This window comes from Sus scrofa, chromosome X, assembly GCF_000003025.6.
Source record: "Sus scrofa isolate TJ Tabasco breed Duroc chromosome X, Sscrofa11.1, whole genome shotgun sequence".
Classification (NCBI taxonomy): Eukaryota; Metazoa; Chordata; class Mammalia; order Artiodactyla; family Suidae; genus Sus; species Sus scrofa.
The window spans coordinates 61,896,255-61,920,734 of record NC_010461.5 but is presented as its reverse complement, the minus strand read 5'-3'; the positions used below and the strand labels follow the sequence as shown (position 1 = coordinate 61,920,734).

At 40.6% G+C, this 24,480-nt stretch overlaps 1 protein-coding gene across 1 annotated transcript in view; it reads left to right on the top strand.

The window, feature by feature from the left end:
* The window catches only part of MAGT1 (magnesium transporter 1), a 64,275-nt gene that overhangs the window by 37,777 nt on the left and 2,018 nt on the right, over window positions 1-24,480 (top strand). Inside the window, exons 4-9 of the mRNA XM_003135205.6 lie at window positions 3,841-3,981; window positions 4,602-4,742; window positions 5,478-5,567; window positions 6,383-6,446; window positions 17,033-17,107; window positions 20,571-20,661. Of these exons, the coding sequence (XP_003135253.4) occupies window positions 3,841-3,981; window positions 4,602-4,742; window positions 5,478-5,567; window positions 6,383-6,446; window positions 17,033-17,107; window positions 20,571-20,661 (602 nt within the window). The remainder of the gene's footprint in view (window positions 1-3,840; window positions 3,982-4,601; window positions 4,743-5,477; window positions 5,568-6,382; window positions 6,447-17,032; window positions 17,108-20,570; window positions 20,662-24,480) is intronic.

Sequence of the window (24,480 nt, the reverse complement as noted above, 5' to 3'; positions counted from 1 at the left end):
CTCAGGGCAATGCAGGATCCTTAACCCTCTGAGTGAGGCTGGGAATCAAGCCTGAATCCTCATGGATACTTGTCAGGTTCATTACTGCTGACTCACACCAGGAAGGACACAGTTTCTGTCTTTTAATTGGTGCATTTAGACCATTGACAGTCAACTTGATTATTGATATAGTTGGATTACCATCTGCCATATTCATGACTTTTTTTCTATTTGTTGCCTATATCCTTTTTCCTTTTTTTTTTTTTTTTTTTTGCATTTTAGGGCCATATCCTCAGCATGTGGAGATTGCCAGCCTAGGAGTTGAATTGAAGCTACAGCTGCTGGTCTACACCACAGCAGGATCCGAGCTGAGTCTGCAACTTACACCACAGCTCCCAGCAATGCCAGATCCTTAACCCACTGAGCGAGGCCAGGGATCGAACCTGCCATCTCATGATTACTAGTCGAACTCTGCTGAGCCATCATGGGAACTCCTCTTTGTTCCTATTTTTGTCCTCCAATTGTGGTTTTATTTATTTATTTATTTTTTTGTCTTTTGTCATTTTAGGGCCACCCTAGCAGCATATGGAGTTTCCCAGGCTAGGGATCCAACTGCAGCTGTAGCTGCCAGCCTATGCCAGAGCCACAGCAACTGCCAGATCCAAGCCACGTCTGTGACCTACACCACGTCTCATGGCAACACTGGATCCTTAACCCACTGAGCAAGGCCAGGAATCAAATCTGCAACCTCATGGTTCCTAGTCAAATTCATTTCCACTGCGCCCTGACGGGAACTCCCTTTTGTGGTTTCAACTGATCATTTTATATGACTCCATTTTCTCTCTTTCTTAGCATATTGGTTATACATTTATTTGCTTTTTTTAGTTATTGCCCTAGAGTTGGCAATATACATTTATCACTAATCAAAGTCTACTTTCAAATAACACCATACCACTTCACAGGTAGTATGAATACCTTATCAAAATAATCCTAATTCTCCCTTCTGTCCCTTGTATCATTTCTGTCATTCATTTCACTTATATATAGGCACATACACACATTTGAGTAGATTACTAATTTTTTTTTTTTAGGGCGGTACCCACAACATCTGGAGGTTCCCAGGCTAGGGGAACCGGAGGTACAGCTGCTGGCCTATGCCACAGCCATAGCAACACAGGATCCAAGCTGAGTCTGCAACGTACACCACAGCTCATAGCAACACTGGATCCTTAACACACTGAGCAAGGCCAGGGATTGAATCTGCAACCTCATGGTTCCTAGTTGGATTGGTTTCTGCTGCACCACAATGGGACATCTGATTATTGACATTATTTTGAACAAACTGTTATCTGTTAGGTAAATTAAGAATAAGAAAAACAGGAGTTCCCATCATGGTGCAGCAGAAACAATCTGACTAGGAACCATGAGGTTGTGGGTTTGATCCCTGGCCTTGCTCAGTAGGTTAAGGATCCAGCGTGGCTGTGAGCTGTGGTGTAGGCTGCAGCTGTGGCTGTGGCATAGGCTGGCAGCTATAGCTCTGATTGGACCTCTAGCCTAGGAACCTCTATATGCCTTGCATGCGGCCCTAAAAAGCAAGACAAACAAAGAATAAGATAAACAAAAAGTTTTTATTTTACCTTCCCTTATTCCCTCTTCAATTCCTCTCTATATGTAGATTCAAGCTTCTCTTCTGACTTACCTTATTTTCCTTCTCTCTAAAGAATTTCTTTTAACAATTCTTGCAAGAAATTCCCTCTCCATTTTTTTTTTTTTTTTGTCTTTTCTAGGGCTGCACCTGTGGCGTATGGAGGTTTCCAGGCTAGAGGTCTAATCAGAGCTGTAGCCGCTGGCCTATGCCAGAGCCACAGCAACGCAGGATCCGAGCCACGTCTGCAACCTACACCACAGCTCACGGCAATGCCGGATCCTTAACCCACTGAGCAAGGGCAGGGACCGAACCCGCAACCTCATGGTTCCTAGTCGGATTTGTTAACCACTGCGCCACGACAGGAACTCCTTCTCCATCACTTCTGAAGAATAATTTTACAGGGTACAGAATTCTCTAATTTGGTGGGGTTTTTTTTTTCTCTCTCAATACTTTAGATATTTCACTCCACTCTCTTTTTAAATTTTTGATAATTTAATGGGTAGAATGTATATTTTTAAATGATTTTTTTCCATTATATTTGATTTACAGTATTCTGTCAATTTCTACTGTTTCCACTCTCATTTGCATGGAAACGTTTCCTCTCGTTTCCTCTCATTGCTGAAAGGAAATTGGATGTAATTCTTTTGTTTCTTCCTTTGTGGATAAGGTGTTTTATTCCTCTGACTTCTTTCAGCATTTTTTTCTTTATCTTGGATTTATCTTTGAGTTACAAAAATTATTTGCCTGGACATAGTTTTACTGTCATTTATCCTCTTTGATGTTCTTAGTGCTTCCTGGATCTTTGATTTGGAGTCTGATGTAACTTTGGGAAAATTCTCAGTCATTACTGTTTCAAATATTTCCTCTGGTTCTTTCTCTTTCTTCTGATAACCCATTATATGTATGTTACACCTTTTATAATTGGCCCATGGTCCTTGAATATTGTTCTCTTTTGTCTTTGTTCTCTTTGCTTTTCAGTTTTTGAGGATTCTATTGATAGACCCTCTAGCTCAGAGATTCCTCAACCCAAATCTTCTATAAAAGATAGTAAGCATACATACCCTTTGCTTTGGAGGGAGACTCTATTGCTGCCTTGAGGCTATACAGACATCCTTGAGAAGATCATGCAGAACAAAGGCAGTAAGTGCCTCCACTCACAAGACATGCCTAAACATTGAGAAACCCATGGAGAATTGTCTCCTAACACAAGACTTGTCATAGACTTTAAAATGTTGTGGGTATTATACCTTCCATTCTAATAGTAAGCTGTAATATTCAGAATTTCCCAAATTTTTGGACCACTTAATGGAGCATTTTAGTTAAGATTCTATGTAACACACTTTCAGAAATAGTGGCTTATAGACTCAAGCCAAAATTCCTTAGTCCTCACTTCATGCTCTCTTTACTCCAAACACATAACCACCTTTCCCATAATTATATTATGTAATGCACTGTTTTATATCAACATTGTTGATTGTTTTCTACAGCATGAAGTATCTTTTCTCCCTGTTCCCTTTCTCTCCACTTTCAAAGTTCCATTTACCCTTTAAGATTCATTTCTGATACTCTCCTGAAGCCTTTTCAAATCTTCCAGGTGAAATGTGAGTCACCTCTTTTCTTGTGTTGTCACACTACTTTCCTTATATTTCTATTATAGGTGAATTCACATTCTGTCTTATAGTAGAATTAGCCCTAGGCTTGTTTGACAGTCACTCTTAGAATATACTTATGGGCGGAGTCAACATCCTGTAGCTATTAGTGCTAAAGTACATAATAGATTTTCAGTAAATGTCAAACACATGGCTTAATGTTCCCATTTTATGTATGTCGTTATGCTAGTCATGAATTCCAGTCTCACACAGCTCCATAAATCAAAATAAGTGTATTCATAAATATAATTCTAATTCAGTAGGCAAAGAAATTGTATGAATATAACTTGGACAGTAATAGTCAAGGTAACCTAAATATTTTTCCACAATTCTAAAATTATGCTTTATTTCATGCAGAGGTCTTTGCCTTCATCATATATAATGTACTTTATTCTTGGGTTTGAATCCTGGCTCCATCACTTACCACTTTACTTAGGCAAATCACTTAACCTACTTAAACCTGGGCTTCCTCATCCTTGTAAAATGCCTAAATTTCAAGATAGTATTTGCTGTTAAGATTGTTTTGTTGTTAATTTATGTTTTCATGGACTACTTTTTATTCAGCTAAACATGAATTCAGCTCCAACTTTCATCAACTTTCCTGCAAAAGGAAAACCCAAACGAGGTGATACATATGAGTTGCAGGTGCGTGGTTTTTCAGCTGAGCAAATTGCCCGGTGGATTGCTGACAGAACTGATGTCAATGTAAGTTTCTTCACTTTGTCATTTGTACTTTGCCATTATCTACTTTGAATCTTTCTGAGAGGTCCTAATTGGTCTTGTCCCCATTTCACTGAGGTGGTGATAGTTTTGTCAGGCCCTTCATAAGTAGCATTTAACAGAATCATCCTAATGAAAGAGTGAAATTACAAAACATCCTCTATTACTTAGTCAATTTAGCATGGAAAGCACCCTTTTGTTCTTACTAAATCCATGAACTATCTAGTTGTACTTGGTAAATACTTCTTAATCTAAGAGATGTTATGTTGGAGTTCCCTTGTGATTCAGCAGGTTAAGGATCCAACATTATCACTGCTGTGGCTTGGGTTGCTGCTGTGGCATGGGTTCAGCCCTGCCAGGGAACTTCTACATGCCGTGGGTCTGGCCAACAAAAAAAGATGCTATGTTGTGGTTAAAGAGAATATTATATCCATCCCATTTTAGGATACATTATTGACTATTTTCATTACAATGGAAAGGAAAAGTATAATTTTTCTTGAAAGTGACTGTACTAATTTTGATTGCTTTCATTTCAAATTATTTTGACCTATGTAATGAATGAATGAGTTTCATACTTTAAAATGTTTTTCTCTCATTTCCATTAGATTAGAGTAATTAGACCCCCAAATTATGCTGGTCCACTTATGTTGGGATTGCTTTTGGCTGTTATTGGTGGACTTGTGTATCTTCGAAGAAGCAATATGGAATTTCTCTTTAATAAAACTGGATGGGCTTTTGCAGCTCTGGTGAGTGAATTTTAGAGGAAAATTTGTTTGAATGAAACTTCTAATATTATATTGTTAGGCGGCATTTTGTTTATTTCTTGCCTGTGGAAAAAGCATTTATATATTCTCATTGTATGCCTTAAAATCAGTTTGTTACCTCAGTTATCTCCCTAGGATGGCCAGAGCCTGAAGGAGCTGATTGTACCCAGGTTTTATTCAACCTGAAAGACTGTTAGCTCATGAAAATCTCTAGTTCGTTTGAAAATATTCTTCGTAAAGGCTTTTCAGGGAGTTCCCATCATGGCGCAGTAGAAATGAATCCTACTAGGAACCATGAGGTTCGATCCCTGACCTCACTCAGTGGGTTAAAAATCCGGCGTTGCCGTGGCTGTGGTATAGGCCGGCAGCTGTAGCTCCAATTAGACCCCTAGCCTGGGAACCTCCATATACTGTGGGTGTGGCACTATAAAAAGCAAAAAGACCAAAAAAAAAAAAAGAAGAAGAAGAAGAAGAAAAGGCTTTTCAATATTCAGTTTTAAACCTCTATCAGCTTATTTATGATTTTAAAATAGTGTTTTCCTTTCACAGTAAATATTATTGACTTGTGATCTTTGTGATGAAATATAAACCTTAATCAAGAAATCATCTGAAAAAAATTAATAGGTGTGATGCACTTTTAATACACCTATTAATCTATTCATACTGGGGACAGCTACATCATGTTATATGAGTATTTCATTGGTTTTTGTTTCCTAGTGTTTTGTGCTTGCTATGACATCTGGTCAAATGTGGAACCATATAAGAGGACCACCGTATGCTCATAAGAATCCCCACACAGGACATGTGGTAATGGAAGTCTTTTCATTGTGTACCAAAGTTAACCTTAATGATTATTATCCTGTGAGATTACTACCAGTGTATGGAGGGATTAGATTTAGTTTTGACTTTTCAATTTCTTTTTGTTAATGAGCTTCAATTGCTGAAAAGACTGTGCAGTAGTCCTAGGAATTCCTGCTATGGCACAGTGGATTAAGGATCCAGTGTTTTATCCACAGCAGTGCAGGTTCAATCCCTGACCTGGCACAGTGGGTTAAGGATATGGTGTTGGTCACAGCTGTGGCTCAGATTCGATCCCTGGCCTGGGAACTTGCATATGCCACAGGTGCAGCTGAAAAAGAGGGAAAAAAAAAAAGACTGTGCAGTATTCTTAAAAATGGGAATTATCCCATTTGGTCAGTTCTTTTGAATAAGCTGGCTAAGTGTGAAAGTCAGCCTTTAAGTATAATAATTGATCAAGTACTTGAGTGTACTTTTTCTAAGCATTGTGCTAGGTATTACTATATAGTGATAAGAAAAACATAGTCCCTGTTTTCATGGAGTTTTTATTGTTGGATGTCATGATGTTATACACTGAAATACTAGTTTTCTTATATATTCTATTGTTAAAAACATAAGTACAGTGAATAAATACAAAGAAAAAATAACACAGAAATAGCTTTTATTTTAGTCAAACTCTTGTACTGATGAATGCCACGGATCCAGTGCTTACATACAACAGGTGAATTAATAATTTCATAGTGTTTGAAAATAGCGCATTTTAGGATTAAAATGCCGAAATTTAATGTATATTTAAAGATTAAATTTGTCTTTTTTCCCCCCAGAATTATATCCATGGGAGCAGCCAGGCCCAGTTTGTAGCTGAAACACATATTGTTCTTCTGTTTAGTATCCTATTTTAATAAGTTCTTGGTGCTGTGTCCTAATTTGTCTGTTTTTTCATATTCTAGTATTCTCTCTAAGCATTTGGTTGAGGCTGCATGCTCTTTTATTAATGAAAGTCATAATATCTTTGAAATCATATTACTGTGTCATCTGTCTTAACCCAATCAGCCTAAAGACCTCCAGGGACAAACCCATAGTCTAATAAAGCCAAGTTTACTGGATCATTCCTATAAGGGATACTGTACATCAGAGGAAACATGCTTATAATACATTAAGAAACCAAACTACATGCAAAGGAAACTATACCTAAGGAAAGATAGAGCTGTTGTAGGATTTGAGGAAAGGTGGAGCTCAGATGAAATGTAAATGAAACGATGTTTTAATGAGCTCAAAGCAAAGCCAGGCTAACGAAAGCATTAGGTCTAGACTGTGAAATAGACCTAGGGTTCTGTTTCCTGGAAAACACAAAGTTCAGATAAATGGGGGATTTTTGTCTTTGGAAACTTCTTTTTTTTTTCTTTTTTTTTTTTTTTTGTCTTTTTGCTATTTCTTGGGCCGCTCCCACGGCATATGGAGGTTCCCAGGCTAGGGGTCGAATCGGAGCTGTAGCCATCGGCCCACGCCAGAGCCACAGCAATGCAGGATCCGAGCCGCGTCTGCATCCTACACCACAGCTCACGGCAACGCCAGATCATTAACCCACTGAGCAAGGGCAGGGACCGAACCCGTAACCTCATGGTTCCTAGTCGGTTTCGTTAACCACTGCGCCATGACGGGAACTCCGGAAACTTCTTTTTTTTAATATGACTTTATTTTTTAGAGCAGTTTTAAGTTCACAGCAAATTAGCAGAAGGTACAAAGACTTCCCGTATACCACCTGTCCGCACACGTGCATACCTTCTCCCATTATCAACATCCCTTACCAGAGTGGTGCATTTGTTTGTCAGTGGACCTGTATTGACACATCATTATCATCCAAAGTTCAGAATTTACGTTAGTGGTCTGTATTAGTGTTGTACATTCTATGGGTTTGGATAAATGTATAATGACAAGTATCCATCACTATGATATACAGAGTAGTTTCACTGCCCTAAAAATCTTCTGTGCTTTGCCTATTCATCCCTCCCTCCACAGTGATATCAAGTAGGTAAGAGTCTAAATTTCTTAGTATCACTGAACACAGTTTACCCACCCAAATACATAAGCAGTGACTCTGGAACAAATCAACAAGGTGAACAACTGTAATGTGCCTAGAGTTGTGCTTCTCAGCCAAGGGATCCAGACATTGAAATACTGGAATCAGTTGTAGCCCAGACTGTTAGAGAATCTTCCCAGTGACTTGATTGTAATGTTATTTGTCTTGCCTTCTCATTCCATGATCTAGATTGCTTAGAGGAGTTCCATTTTTTGGTAGTTTCAGATATACTTTGCATATAGTTTGGTTTCTTAATGTATTATAAGCATGTATAATGTGTTATATATGGCCTTCATAGTTACAAAAATGTATGAGAATTACAGAGAAATAAGAAAATACAGGCAAGAAGAAAAATAGTCATCATTATCAATGTTTCTATAATGATATATCATAATTCAAGTATTCTTTTATTGGCGAATATTACAAAGGATATTTTCTTGGATATAAAAATAATTGACATACCTCTGAATTCCCAGAAGTAAGATTTGAACAAAGTGTACAAATGAGTCTATTGCTCTTCATGTTTTCTCTAGATTTTCTTCCAAAAGGCTTTTGCTTAAACAGGGGTAGGGATGGAGTTCCCGTCGTGACTCAGTGGTTAACGAATCTGACTAGGAACCATGAGGTTGCAGGTTTGATCCCTGGCTTTGCTCAGTGTGTTAAGGATCCAGCGTTGCCGTGAGCTGTGGTGTAGGTCACAGATGCGGCTCGGATCCCGCGTTGCTGTGGCTGTGGTGCAGGCTGGCAGCTACAGATCTGATTGGACCCCTAGCCTGAGAACCTCCATATGCTGCAGGAGTGGCCCTAGAAAAGGCAAAAAGACAAAAAAAAAAAAAAAAAAGGTAGGGAGTTTTGCTGCCAGAAATGTACATATGCCCTAATATCCTTGGCAAGTCCTAATCATTATGTATTCTCATTTTTAAAAAACTGTTAATTCAATAGGCAAAGAAATTGCATAAGTATAGCTTGGACAATAATAGTGAAGGTAACTTAAATATTTTTCCATAATTCTGCACTTATTCTTCATTTTATGCAAATGTCTGCCTTCGTCATGTATAATTTTTTTTTTTGGTCTTTTGTCTTTTGTCTTTTTAGGGCCGCACCTGCGGCATATGGAAGTTCCCAGGCTAGGGGTCTAATTGGAGCTGTAGCTGCCGGCCTATGCCAGAGCCACAGCAACACCAGATCCAAGCTGTGTCTGCGACCTACACCACAGCTCACAGCAACACCGGATCCTTAACCCCCTGAATGAGGCCAGAGATCAAACCTGCAACCTCATGGTTCCTAGTCAGATTAGTTTCTGCTGCACCATGATGAGAACTCCAACTCTTTTTTTTTTCTCTTTTTTCATTCCTTTTCTTTTTTGCTTTTTAGGGTCATATATATGGCATATGGAAGTTCCCAGGCCAGGAGTCGAATCAGAGCTGCAACTGCCAGCATACACCAGGGCTCATAGCAACACCAGATCCCCAACCCACTGAGCAAGGCCAGGGAACGAACCCACATCCTCATGGTTATTAGTTGAATTTGTTACCACTGAGTCACAATGGCAGCTCCTATTTTTTTCATTTTTTTCTAAGTATAATTGATTTACAATATTTGTGTTAGTTTCAGGTATACAGCATAGTGATCCAGTTTTTTTCAGGTTTTATTCCACTATAGGTTATTATATGATAGTGAATATATGATATCACTTATTTGTGCAATCTAAAATGTGGCACAAATGAACCTATCTATAAAACCAAAATAGGAGTTCCCGTCGTGGCGCAGTGGTTAACGAATCCGACTAGGAACCATGAGGTTGTGGGTTCGGTCCCTGCCCTTGCTCAGTGGGTTAACGATCCGGCGTTGCCGTGAGCTGTGGTGTAGGTTGCAGATGCAGCTCGGATCCCGCGTTGCTGTGGCTCTGGCGTAGGCCAGTGGCTACAGCTCCGATTCAACCCCTAGCCTGGGAACCTCCATATGCCGCGGGAGCGGCCCAAAGAAATAGCAAAAAGACAAAAAAAAAAACAAAATAGACTCACAGACATAGAGAACAGACTTGTAGTTTCCAAGGGGGAGGGAGGAAGAAGCGGGATAGACTGGGAGTTTGGGGTTAGTAGATGTAAACTATTACATTTAGAATGGATAAACAATTAGGTCCTACTGTATAGCACAGGGAACTATATCCAGTCTCTTAATATCTTTGGATAGACCATGATGGAAGACAATATAAGAAAAGGAATATATATATACATACACACACACACACACATATACACACATGTAAGACTGTGTCTTTTTAATCTACATACAGACTTAAGTGATCTTTTTTAAAATTACATTTTATTTATTTTTTAATTATTATTTTTTAATAGTTATTTCCCCAATACAATTTTTTTTCTACTCTACAGCATGGTGACCCAGTTACACATACATGTACACATTCTATTTTCTCACATTATCAGGCTCCATCCTAAGTGACTAGACATAGTTCCCAGTGCTACACAGCAGGATCTCATTGCTAATCCATTCCAAAGACAATAGTTTGTATCTGTTAACCCCAAGTTCCCAAATCACCGTACTCCCTCCCCCAAGTGATGTTAAATCCTTTTTTATATTTGCCTTTTCTATTGTGATTTTTGTGTTCCTATAGATGTTCGCTTCTTTTTAAAATATTTCTTTTAGACTAGGTTTAGTATTGCTGAATTGTTTTAGTTTTGTGAGAAAGTCTTCATCTCTCCTTCTATTCTAAATAAATCTTCTATCCTCAATAAATCTTGGAGTTCCCGTCGTGGCGCAGTGGTTAACGAATCCGACTAGGAACCATGAGGTTGTGGGTTCGATCCCTGGCCTTGCTCAGTGGGTTAAAGATCCAGCGTTACCGTGAGCTGTGGTGTAGGTTGCAGATACAGCTTGGATCCCGCATTGCTGTGGCTCTGGCGTAGGCCGGTGGCTACAGCTCCGATTCGACCCCTAGCCTGGGAACCTCCATATGCTGCAGAAGCGGCCCAAGAAATGGCAAAAAGACCCCAAAAAAATAATAAAAAATAAATAAATCTTGCTGGGTATAGTATCCTAGGTTGCAGGTTTTTCCTTTATAGGACTTTGAATATATCATGTCACTCCCTTCTGGCCTGCAAAGTTTCTGCAGAGAAATCAGCTGATAGCACTATGGGGATTCCCTTGTAACTGACTCTTTTTCTCATGATGCTTTTAGAACCCTCTCTTTCTCTAGTTCCTTGTTATAGTAATCTGCATTTCCATCAATAATCTTTCTTTTTTTGGCTGCGCCCTTGGCATGCAGAAGTTCTTGGCCAGGGATTGAGCCTGCGTCACACCAGCATTCTGAGCCGCAGAAGTGACAATGCAAGATCAAACTTGGTGAGCCACCAGGGAACTCCCTTAATAATCGTTCTTTTATTTATTTATTTTTTGTCTTTTTGCCATTTCTTGGGCCACTCCTGCAGCATATGGAGGTTCCCAGTCTAGGGGTCTAATCGGAGCTGTAGCCGCCAGCCTACGCCAGAGCCACAGCAACACGGCATCCAAGCTGCGTCTGCAACCTACACCACAGCTCACGGCAACACTGGATCCTTAACCCACTGAGCAAGGGCAGGGATCAAACCCGCAACCTCATGGTTCCTAGTCGGATTCGTTAACCACTGCGCCACGACGGGAACTCCAATAATCGTTCTTAATTCAGTTATCTTTTTTTGTTTTTTGCTTTTTAGAGGTGCACCTGCTGCATATGGCAGTTCCCAAGCTAGGTGTCAAATGAGAGCTGCAGCTACAGGCCTGCACCACAGCCACAGAAAAACGGGATCCAAGTGGCATCTGCAACCTATACCACACCTCATGGCAGCACCAGATCCTTAACCCACTGAGTGAGACCAGGGATTGAACCCGCATCCTCATGGATACTAGTTGGGTTATAACTCATTGACTCACAGTGGGAACTCCCCAGTTATCATTTCTATCACCACCTTTTTTTTTTTTCTTTTTAGGGCCACATCTGCAGCATGTGGAAGGCCTCAGGCTAGAGGCTGAATTGGAGTTGCAGCTTCTGGCCTACACCACAGCCACAGCAACATCAGACCTGCATCTGCTACCTATGCCGTAGCTTGCAGCAGCGCAGGATCCTTAACCCACTCAGTGAGGCCAGGGATTGAACTCTCATCCTCATGGATGCTAGTCAGGTTCTTAACCCTCTGAGTCACAACAGAAAATCCTATTACCACCTTTTTAAACTAGTAGACTGGTGACCTCTGTTTCATTATTTGTTCTTTCAGGGAATTTCTTTTGTCCTTTTAATTGAGATTAGTTCCTCTGCCTTTTAAAAAAATTTTTCACTTAATTTTCTCTGTCTCTATGAATTGAGGAGAAGAGACTGTGGTCTTAAAGGGATGTTTTTATATGGGAGCATTCCTGTGTAGACTGTGTGTCTAGTGTTTTTGTTGCCAGGGTGGTTTTGTTATAGGTGTCAGCTTTGTCTTTCCTCAGGGTGGTGCTGGCCATTATCCCCTTGATAAGGGGGTGTGGTTGGTGTTGGAGTATCTAGAGTCTGTGTAGGATGTGAGGTAGGGCTTCCTCTCTGCTCCATGGTTGTCACTGCTCTTAGGGGCAGAGTCTGCTGCCCAGATTTTGAAGATCGGGCTGAGTCAGTTTCTTTTGTCCTTGGGTGTGTTCCCTGCTCCAAAAGTGATTGCTGAAGCAAGTCAGGTCTGTGTGGTCGCAGGCCCTATCTGCCACCTGTGTAGGTGTCCACACTTCTGCTCTGAAACAGCACAAGGTCACATGCCTTTGTTGTGTTTGTCCCAGATCTAGTGCAAGGCTGTGGTGTGCAGTAGGCTGGGGCTGGGGACTGGGAATTGAGGTGGTTGTGCTGCTGCCTGAGTTCTGGGCCACCTCTGTGGCAGTCTTTTCCCAGGACCTGACTGCCTCAAATCTAGGGCTAAGCTGTGGAGTTTAGTGGGAGGAGCTTGGCTCTTCTGCTGGGAAAGGAACCACTATATCCACCCAGACCGTACCCTAGGCCCTCTAGGTTCTCTCTAGGTAGCTAGATGATGCCTCTCCCAGGGCCTGCCTGCCTGAGATTCAGCATTTAAGCAAGCACTGCATGTTCTTGCAATGCCACCCCAGGTGCCCCAGGCTGTCTCTGCATAGCTAGACTGAGTCTTTGCCCAGATCTTGTGCCAGACTGTGGTGTGAAGTGAGCATGGCCAGAGTTTTCACCTTTTCAGATTGGGAGTTGTGGCAAAGCAGAAGTCACCAGTGTAAGGCTTTCTCCACTCTGATTGTTAGCAAACCATCACTCATATGCTCCTTGCAAGTAGAGTGTAGGCTTCAGCTCTTCACTCTGTACCAGCATATTTCTTAGCATGCAAGGAAGCGTATCTCCTCCACTCAGCACCCCAGGACTGGGATGCCCAGATAATGGCTTGATCTACTCACTCCCCAGGGTGAGGGTCCACCCATGCAGACCTCTTCCTTACAGATGCCACCCAGGGGCTCAGATCCCAACGCTATGCCTTTTTTCCCTTGTCTTACCTTATTACGTGGAGATATTTCCTGCAGTTTTGGTTGTATAGGAGTGCTTCTGCCAGTTTCCAGTTGGTTTCCTATGAGAATTGTTCCACCTGTAGATGTATTTTGATGTGTTTTGCAAGGAGGTGAGCTCCACGTTCTGCTACTCCACCATCTTGAACCCCAAACCTACTAGCTCATTTAATAGACTAGTTCCTGAATGTTATGGAATACCATCTCCTCTATTTTCTATTCTTTCTCTCAGGGTAACATGTCATTATGATTATGAAATTATTTTTTATTTATTTCATTGTTTGTATCCCTTCTAGAGTGTAAACTTGTCCAAGGAATGGTCTGTATTTTCTTTAACTTTGTAACTCCAACTAATAATGCCTACCTATAAAAGGCAGTGTTGGAGTTCCCGTCGTGGCGCAGTGGTTGACAAATCAAGACTAGGAGGAGTTCCCGTTATGGTGCAGTGGTTGACGAATCCCACTAGGAACCATGAGGTTGCGGGTTCGGTCCCTGCCCTTGCTCAGTGGGTTAACTATACGACGTTGATGTGAGCTGTGGTGTAGGTTGCAGACGCGGCTCGGATCCAGCGTTGCTGTGGCTCTGGCATAGGCCAGCGGCTACAGCTCCGATTCGACCCCTAGCCTGGGAACCTCCATATGCCGTGGGAGCGGCTCAAGAAATAGCTAAAAAGACCAAAAAAAAAAAAAAAAAAAAAAAAAGACTAGGAACCATGAGGTTACGGGTTCAATCTCTGGCCTTGCTCAGTGGGTTAAGGATCTGGCGTTGCCATGAGCTGTGGTGTAGGTTGCAGACGCGGCTCAGATCCCGTGTTGCTGTGGCTCTGGCGTAGGCCGGTGGCTACAGCTCCGATTAGACCCCTAGCCGGGGAAACTCCATATGCTGCAGGAGCAGCCCTAGAAAAGGCAAAAAGACAAAAAAATAAAAATTAAAAAAAAGGCAGTGTTGGTAAAAGTCTATAAATGAGTTCTCTTATGGCACAGCAGGTTTAAGGATCTGGCATTGTTAACTACAACAGCTCAGGTTGCTGTGGTGATGCAGGTTCAATCCCTGGACCAGAAACTTCTGCATGCTGCAGGTACAGCCAAAAAAATTTCTATAAATGAAATGAAACAGTACATATAGAATTGCACCATAGCTTTTAATATCTGAGAACAAGAGCACACAAATACCTTGGTGGTATACTGTAAGTTGGAATGCTCATTCAAAGAAAAAGCATACAGATAGTGATACAAAAACAAACTTTTCCAAAAACAAAAGTCTCGGAGTTCCTGTTGTGGCGCAATGGGAATGAATCCAATTAGTAACCATGAGGTTGCAGGTTCAATCCCTGGCCTTATTCAGTGGGTTAAGGATCCGGCATTGCTGTGAGCTGTGGTGTAGGTCGAAGACTCAGCTGAGATCCTGCATTTCTGTGGCTGAGGCGTAAGCCAGCGGCTACAGCTCTGATTTGACCCTTAGCCTGGGAACCTTCATATGCTGCTAAAAAGCAAAAAAAAAAAAAAAAACAAAAAACAAGTCTCAACCAAAATCAAAGTACCCTATAATGAAAATCTATAGGAAATTCACTTGTGGCACAACAGGTTAAGGATCTGGCTTGCTGTAGCTGTGGCATGGGTTCAGTCCCTGGCCTGGGAACTTCTACACGCCATGCGTGTGGCAAAAAAAATGAAAAAGCCTGTAGAAATTATCAATCTTGGGTGTTCCTGCTGAGCCACAGTGGGTTAAGAATTCAACTGCAATGGCTCAGGTCACTACAGAGGTACGGTTTCAATCCCTGGCCTGGCAGAGTAGATTAAAAGATCCAGTGTTGGAGTTCCCATTGTGGCTCAGCAGTAATGAACCCGACTAGTGTCCGTGATGATGGGGGTTCGATTCCTGGCCTTGCTCAATGTATTGAGGATCCAGCGATGCAGTGAGCTGTGGTGTAAGTCGCAGACATGACTCTGGATCTGGCGTTGCTGTAGTATAGGCCAGCAGCTGTAGCTCTGATTTGAGCACTAGCCTGGGAACATGCTGCCATAAAAACAACTTTTAAATAAAATTTTAAAAAAAAGATCAGCGGTTGCTGTAGCTGCGTCTCAGATTTGATCCCTGGCCTGGGATTTTCCATATGCCATGGATGTGGCCATAAAAAAAAATGATCATTCTTTATGTATACCTGCATATAAAGAGCCCTAGTAAGAAAAAAAAAAATCACTGGAGAAGACAACTTGGCTAAACAACAAAAAACATGAATGGGTATCAACCCTAATAAGAGGCTATTGAAGTGAGAGTGTGAAATAATAATGAAGGGATGAATAGACAAATTTAGAGCCAATTATAAATTCAGACCTTATCTGAACACCTATTTTTCCTTTTCTCCTAAATTATACCCACATGAGGGAACATACAATGTGCATGTGTATAGGCATAATTAATATGAGGGTTTTTTTTTGTCTTTTTTAGGGCTGAACCCTCGGCATATGGAATTTCCCAGGCTAGGGGTTGAATCAGAGCTGCAGCTGCCAGTCTACACCACAGCCACAGTAATGCAGGATCCTAGCCATGTCTGAAAACTATACCACAACTCATGGAAACGCCAGATCCTTAACCCACCTGGTGAGGTCAGGGATAGAACCCACATCCTCATGGATACTAGTAGGGTTCATTACCGCTGAGCCACGAGAGGAACTCCCTAATATGAGCCTTTTAAACTGCTGTTTGTGTTCACCAAACTACAAATTGAATCTCTCTTTTCTATTAGAACACATTCTGTTTGCTTTAAAATTTGATTTTTCTGGGAGTTCCCGCCGTGGCGCAGTGGTTAATGAATCCGACTAGGAACCATGAGGTTTCGGGTTCGGTCCCTGCACTTGCTCAGTGGGTTAACGATCCGGCGTTGCCGTGAGCTGTGGTGGAGGTTGCAGACGCGGCTCGGATCACACGTTGCTGTGGCTCTGGCGTAGGCCGGTGGCTACAGCTCCGATTCGACCCCTAGCCTGGGAACCTCCATATACCGCAGGAGCGGCCCAAGAAATAGCAACAACAACAACAACAACAACAACAAAAAATTGATTTTTCTTTTTTGTTTTTTGGCCACACCCACAGCATGTGGAAGTTCCCGGGCCAGGGATTGAACCCATGCCACAGCAGTGACCTGAGCCACAGTAGTGACAATGCTGGGTCCTTAACTGCTGGGTCACTAGGGAACTCCTTATTTTTCTTATTTTACTGTTCAATCATGTAATGTGTTACCTCTGTGCATGAGTAGATCTATTTTGTATTTATATAGTTTCTATATTACACTGAATGAAAGTGAGGTCATGGAATGTAGGATTTTCTTTTTTTCTAAGAATAGTGCAGTTTAGGTAGTTGAGTGGTAATTTATGCTTTAAAAATTAATTGTTGAAATTCTGGAAAATATTTGAGAAGTTATTTCTTAAATAAAAATTAGTTATTCTTTCTAAATGGTATACATTCCAAGTGTGTTCTTTTTTGGAGGGTGGTTGAAGTAGAATAGCTGTTAATTTTTTTAAATGTGTACAAGATTGGAACAATAGTTGGAAAAAAGTTCTAGGTTATTTCAAAATACAGTTTAAGAGGAAAATGCATATTTCATTTATAAGTTATAGTGGGACAATTTGTTTAAAATATCAGTCCTTATTTGTGCAAATAAAGTAATTTTCCAACCTTAATATTTTTTATATCTTCATAGTAAATGTTGTACTGTATAGACACAAAATTATTTAATTACAATTTTTTGGAATTAAAAGTTGAGGGTTTATATATTTATTCATTCTATATTATTCTAAGAATGTTAAATTTGTATGTCCTTTTTGTCTGTGTGAATTTCTCCTTAAACAATTTTTCCAAGATGGTGGGGTTACCCTAGGGATGGTGCTTTTATGTGAAGCTGCTACATCTGATATGGATATTGGAAAGCGAAAGAGTAAGTTATATCATATGTCAAAATATAGCAGTTCTGCCTTTAATACAGAAAAAACAATATCCTCTTAATCATGTCCCCCTTAGTTATATTATTTTACTTCTTAACTATTACAAAAGTAATACATGCTCATTGGAGAAAATGTGTGAGAAAATAGGAAAATGAAACATTTGAGGGGAGAATCATCCATTATTCTGCCTTTGAAAAGGTAATATTAAATATAATATAGTTCTTTCCATTTGTAAAAATATCTTTTCAACTGTATATATAATACTTTGAATCTTATACTCCCTTTTTTTTTTTTTTTTTTTTTTTTGCCTTTTCTAGGGCCGTTCCCATGGCATATGGTGGTTCCCAGGCTAGGGGTTCAATTGGAGCTACAGCCGCCGGCCTACACCAGAGCCACAGCAACGCTGAATCCGAGCGGCATCTGCGACCTACACCACAGCTCACGGCAACGCCGGATCGTTAACCCACTGAGCAAGGGCAGGGATCGAACACGCAACCTCATGGTTCCTAGTTGGATTTGTTAACCACTGAGCCACGATGGGAACTACAGGATTTATTAACCACTGAGCCATGACGGAAACTCCTCCCTTTTTTAACTGGGGGTAAAATATTTCACTAATACTTTCCTATACATAATTTTTTCATTTGTATTCTATACTGAAATTTACTTAACCATTTTGATTTTGTTTAATTTTCCCTAATTTTTATTATAATAAATACTTATTTAGTGACTATTATAATATATATTAAACTTTATCCTCATTTCATATTAATTCCTTAAAGTAGAATGACTGTGTGGTCCTGTGTATGAGTATTTTCAATTAATCTTGATGTTTTAAGCTAATGATGCCAAATTCTTTTCTCAAATGTTTTAATAATTTAGATTACTACCAATGGTATTTCACTGTAACTTTATTGATATTAGATAACCTTGTTAAAAATGTGTGTGTAGTGCTAATCAGATAAGGGGTAGATGTTTTTTGTACTTCTTTGGTTATTTGTTTTTGTTTTTTTTAAACATTTTATTTATTTTTTTGTTGTTGTTGTTGTTGCTGTTGTTGTTGTTGTTGTTGCTATTTCTTGGGCCGCTCCCACGGCATATGGAGGTTCCCAGGCTAGGGGTCGAATCGGAGCTGTAGCCACCGGCCTACGCCAGAGCCACAGCAATGCGGGATCCGAGCCACGTCTGCAACCTCCACCACAGCTCACGGCAACGCCGGATCGTTAACCCACTGAGCAAGTGCAGGGACCGAACCCGAAACCTCATGGTTCCTAGTCGGATTCGTTAACCACTGCGCCAGGACGGGAACTCCTTCTTTGGTTATTTGTGAAGTCAAATATTTTCTTAGATGTCTATTAGCTGTTTATGTTTTCCCTTCTGTAAAATGTCTTCTTGTCTCTTGCCATTTATATATTAAAGTCTTATTCCTTTTCCTACTGGTTTCCATGAACTTTCTATATGTAAGAATATTCACACACTGATTTTTGTAGCAAAGAAATGCTAACAATGTAATTTAATTTACTTAGCATGAAATCAGTTTAAGTCAGAGTTTTCTGAGTTAAATATCATCAAAATTAACCTAGCTTAATAGGCGTTCCCATCATGGCACAGTGGTTAACGAATCCGACTAGGAACCATGAGGTTGCAGGTTCGGTCCCTGCCCTTGCTCAGTGGGTTAACGATCCGGCGTTGCCATGAGCTGTGGTGGAGGTTGCAGACGCGGCTCAGATTCCGAGTTGCTGTGGCTCTGGCGCAGGCTGGCGGCTACAGCTCCGATTCGACCCCTAGCCTGGGAACCTCCATATGCCATGGGAGCGGCCCAAAGAAATAGCCAAAAAAAAAAAAAAATTAACCTAGCTTAATAAATCTGTTTACTTTTTCTTTTAGAAAAAAGATGATGTCATTGGATTTTAAATTTGGGAGATATTTACTTTGCTGAGTTTAAATGAATTTTTACAAATAGAAAAATAGAACTAATGTATCATTTTTTTGTATCTGAAAAAATTGCCTATGTCAGTATTCATTATTGGGGAAAGGCCATCTGGGTACTACACTGCTGGCATGAATTTAAATTTTAAAATAGGAATTCCCATCGTGGCTCATTGGAATCGAATCTGACTAGTATCCATAAGGATGCAGGTTTGATTCCTGGTCTTGCTTAGTGGGTTAAGGATCCGGTGTTGCCGTGAGCTGTGGTGTAGTTCACAGACTCGGCTTGGATCTGGCATTGCTGTGGCTGTGGCATAGGCCAATGGCTACAGTTCCATTTCGACCCCCTAGCCTGGGAACCTCCGTATGCCAAGGGTGTGGCCCTATAAAGACAAAAAAATTGTAAAACATTTTGTTAATGTATATTAAAATAGTCAGAATTTTATCTACTTCTAGGATTTCTAACCTGAAGAAATAATCACAAATAATAATAAATATTTATTTAGCATTTATTATGTACCAAGAACTCCCCTAAGCACGCTTAGATATTTGGCAAAAAGTAGCGTACAAACATATATTCAGAGTGAAACTGTGTATATACATGTATGTGTGCATTTGATTAGGAAAACAAAAAGACTTCTACAATGAGCATGTGTTAATACTCAGAAAAAAAAGTTTCATTTACGTTTTAGCCCCTAATCATATTGTGTGAAATTTTAAAAAGGAAAAAGTTATTCTCTAAGTATGACAAAACTAAAAATTGTTTTTAGTATTGATCATTAAATATGTTTCCCTGGAATTTCCATTGCTGTAGCTCACATGCTTCCCACCCCTACCTCCATCCTTCTTAGACAGTCTTAGTCCAGGGACTCAAACAAAGAGCCTCAAGTTATGGGAATCATACTTAAGCATTGTAGGGTCAGCATATAGAGTTAAGGTTGGTAACTGCCATGGTAAACCAGAGCATATAGGGTTAATGGAAATAGCTATAAATTTAGGACTAGGATTCAAGGGATTTTTCCCCAACATTACTCAACATTATTCAACATTATTATTATTATTAATCCATGTTAAAAAGAGTTCCTCGTACAAGCAGTGTAGTTACCCATGCATGAATAAAGTACTTTCAGGTAAGGCTGTCACAGTGATATTACCAGATGTCTTTAAGTCAGTAATACAATAAGGTCGTATTAAGGATTTAAAAGTTTAAAAAGTGAGTGATTTTCTTGTCAGGAGTAAGACAGTGTTTCTAACACTAAATTCTTGACTGTGATGGCTTTCACGAAATTCATTATTTCGTGCAATTAAATTGCACAAATATAAATGGAACTATTACATTGTATTGGAGAAAACTAAAGAAGGCAAACTCCTAAAGATGAATGAGGATGAAATTTGTTGTAAAGTTGAGATTTACCAGTAAATTATAGCGCTTGCTTTTCATTCTTGGAAATGTAGCCTAAAATTTATGCTCTGGCTCTTTATTATGTTTAACATGCTCATTTTACTCTCCTTTTATTTTTTTTGCAGTAATGTGTATGGCTGGTATTGGACTTGTTGTATTATTCTTCAGTTGGATGCTTTCTATTTTCAGATCTAAATACCATGGATATCCATATAGGTATGATTATTATTATTGTTTATTTTTTGGCTGTACCCACAGCATGTGGAAGTTCCCAGGCCAGGGATTGAACCCATGCCATTGCAGTGACAATACTAGATCCTCAACCCACTACACCACAAGAGAAGTGATTACCTATATTTATAATGATTAGAGTTGATGTAGTTTTATAAAAAAAATTATATTTTTTGGTTTTTACCTCCAAACTATTCTAGCTTCTAAAGCAAAGAGATAGGCTTTAATTTAGGTATACTGCATAAAGAAATTAAGACAATTATGATACAGTGAGCAATAGTATGTGATTTATCTTCTCAGGAACATCATTCAGGGTTATTCTGATATCACCTAATTTATCCTATAAATCTATCAAACAATAATGATTAGAACTTTTTTTTTTATCATTTTAGGTCTGCCCCTGCAGCATATGGAAGTTACCAGGCTAGGGGTCAAATCAGAGCTTTGGCTGCTGGCCTACAGTACAGCCACAGCAACACCAGATCCGAGCTGTATCTGCAACCTACAACACAGCTCATGGCGATGATGGATCCTTAACCCACAGAGAGAGGCCAGGAATTGAACCCACGTCCTCATGGCTACTAGTTGGGTTCGTTAACCACCAAGCCATGACGGGAACTCCCCATTAGAACATTTTATACCCTATCTTCTCACACAGTTCCTTGTCTGCATAATTTACATCTTCTTTTTTGGTTTTTTTTGTTTGTTTGTTTGTTTTTTGTTTTTTTTTTTTTTTTTGTCTTTTTGCTATTTCTTGGGCCACTCCCGTGGCATATGGAGGTTCCTAGGCTAGGGTCCAATCGGAGCTGTAGCCACCAGCCTACGCCAGAGCCACAGCAACGCGGGATCCGAGCCGCGTCTGCAACCTACACCACAGCTCACGGCAACGCCGGGTCCTTAACCCACTGAGCAAGGGCAGGGATCGAACCCGCAACCTCATGGTTGCTAGTCGGATTTGTTAACCACTGCACCACGACGGGAACTCCTACATCTTCTTAAGGACAAAATTATTTTTAAATTTTTTTTAAACTTCTAATTTCCACTTTTCAGGCTCTTTAGGTGGCCTAAATAGAATATTTGATTAGAATCCAGTTTGTAAGTGTTCCCGTCATGGCTCAGCAGAAACAAATCTGACCGGTATCCATGAGGACACAGGTTCGATCCCTGGCCTCACTCAGTGGGTTAAGGATTCTGGGTTGCTATGAGCTGTGGTGTAGGTCACAGATGCAGCTTGGATCTGGCGTTGCTGTGGCTATGGTGTAGGCCAGCAGCTACAGCTCCGATTCAACCCTTAGTAATCCACTTCGTAGAGTGTATAATAAAAAAGTATTTAAGAAGGTCTAACCGGCTTGAAATGTTCATAGAGATCTCTAAGGCTCAGGGAAGAAATTATTCTTCTGATTATAAGTTCTTGATTTTACTCTTTTAATAACCAAGAGAAATGTACCTGTATATAACAGGGAATGTTATGACTTAGTTTTACAATCTGAGTGCCATTTACTACAATTGCTATTCTTTTAATACAACATTGTCCTGGTGTTCCCGTCATGGCTCAGTGGTTAACAAATCCTACTAGGAACCATGAGATTGCAGGTTCGATCCCTGGCCTTGCTCAGTGGGTTGAGGATCTGGCGTTGCCAAGAGCTGCGGTGTAGGTCACGCGTGTGGCTTGGATCCCTCATTGCTGTGGCTCTGGCGTAGGCCGGTGGCTACATCTCCAATTGGACCCTTAGCTTGGAACCCTCCTTGTGCCGTGGGTGTGGCCCTAGAAAAGACAAAAACACACACAAAAAAAGCAAAACATTGTCCTGTTGTATAAAGGACTATGAACACTAAAGGTAAAGTATGTCAAGTGATATTTTTGAGACACAAATTCTTTCTTCATATTAATTTTGACTACCCACAACGTGAAGAAGTTCCTGTGGCAGAGATCAAACCATGCTATAGTAGTGACCCAAGACACAGAAGTGACAATGCTAGATACTTAACCCACTGAGCCACCACGGAACTCCCTTCTCATTCTTTTTTTTTGGGGGGGGTCTTTTTGGGGCCACACCCTCGGCATATGGAGGATCCCAGACCAGGGGTTGAATTGGAACTGTAGCCGTTGGCATATACCACAGCCACAGCAACACCAGGCCTGAGCTGTATCTGCGACCTACACCACAGCTCATGGCAACACCGAATCCTTAACCCACTGAGGTGAGGCCAGGGATTGAACCTGCATCCTCATGGATACTGGTCAGATTCATTTCCACTGAGCCATGACGGGAACTCCCTCATATTATTATTATTATTATTATTTTGTCTTTTGGGGGCCACACCCATGGCATATGGAAGTTCCCAGGCTAGGGGTCGAATCAGAGCTGTAGCTGCTGGCCTAAACCACAGCCACAGCAATGCCAGATCTGAGCCATGTCTGTGACCTACACCACAGCTCACAGCAATGCTGGATCCTTAACCCATTGAGCAAGGCCAGGGATCGAACCTGCATCCTCATGGATGCTAGTCAGATTCATTTCTGCTGAGCCATGATGGGAACTCCTTCCTCATATTTTTTTTTGTGTGTGTGTGTCTTTTTTGGCATTTCTTGGGCCACTCCCGCAGCATATGGAGGTTTCCGGGTTAGGGGTCAAATGGGAGCTGTAGCCACTGGCCTACACCAGAGCCACAGCAACTTGGGATCCCAGCCGCGTCTGCAACCTACACCACAGCTCATGGCAATGCCGGATCCTTAACCCACTGAGCAAGGCCAGGGATCAAACCCGCAACCTCATGGTTCCTAGTCAGATTCGTTAACCACTGTGCCACGACGGGAACTCCACTCCCTCATATTATTTTTAACACAAGTTTTTAGTAGATGATTTCGAACTCTCTGGTCAGTTTATTATATTGTGACATTCTTAAATGCATTTTGAGTGATGAACAACTTAAATTATTTTTTTGCATTCTTTTGGCAAATTTATTTATTTTATTTTATTTTTGCTTTTTAGGGCTGCACCCATTGCATAGGGAGGCTCCCAGGCTAGGGGTCAAATCGGAGCTACATCTGCCGGCCTATAGCACAGCCACAGCAATGTCGGATCTGAGCCACATCTAGCGACCTAAACCACAATTCATGGCAATGCTAGATCCTTAACCCACTGAGCGAGGCCAGGGATTGAACGCACAACCTCATGGTTCCTAGTCAGATTTGTTTCCACTGCGCCACGACAGGAACTCCGCAAATTTATTAAATTTTAATACTAAAGCTTATTAGTCTATCTTTTTTTCTTTCTTTTTCTTTTTCTTTTTTTTTTTTTTTTAGGACCACACCCGCAGCACAGCATATGGAAATTCCCAGGATAAGGGTTGAATTGGAGCTACTGCAGCTGGCCTATACCACAGCCATAGCAATGTGGGATCCAAGATGTGTCTGACCTACACCGAAGCTCACAGCAATGCTGGATCCTTAATGCACTGAGTGGGGCCAGGGATTGAACCCGCATCCTCAAGGATGCTATTGGGGTTCGTTATCCATGACTAGTAGTCATGGATTGTAGTTGGGTTGTGGCTGAGCCACGACGGGAAATCTGAGCCTATTAGATCTTTTGTGCTTGTAATCTTCCGGCTTTATACTTTTACTCTTCTGTGCATGTATATTTTAAAATAGTTTATCCTCTATAGAATACTAACTGGAATGAAAGGGTAATCTTACTGAGACTTTTATTACTTATTCAATCATCATGGTTGATTCAGTTATTAATTGGTATCTCTCTTCAGAAGGTATTTTAACTTGAGTTTATGTCTATTTCCTTTTCTCCA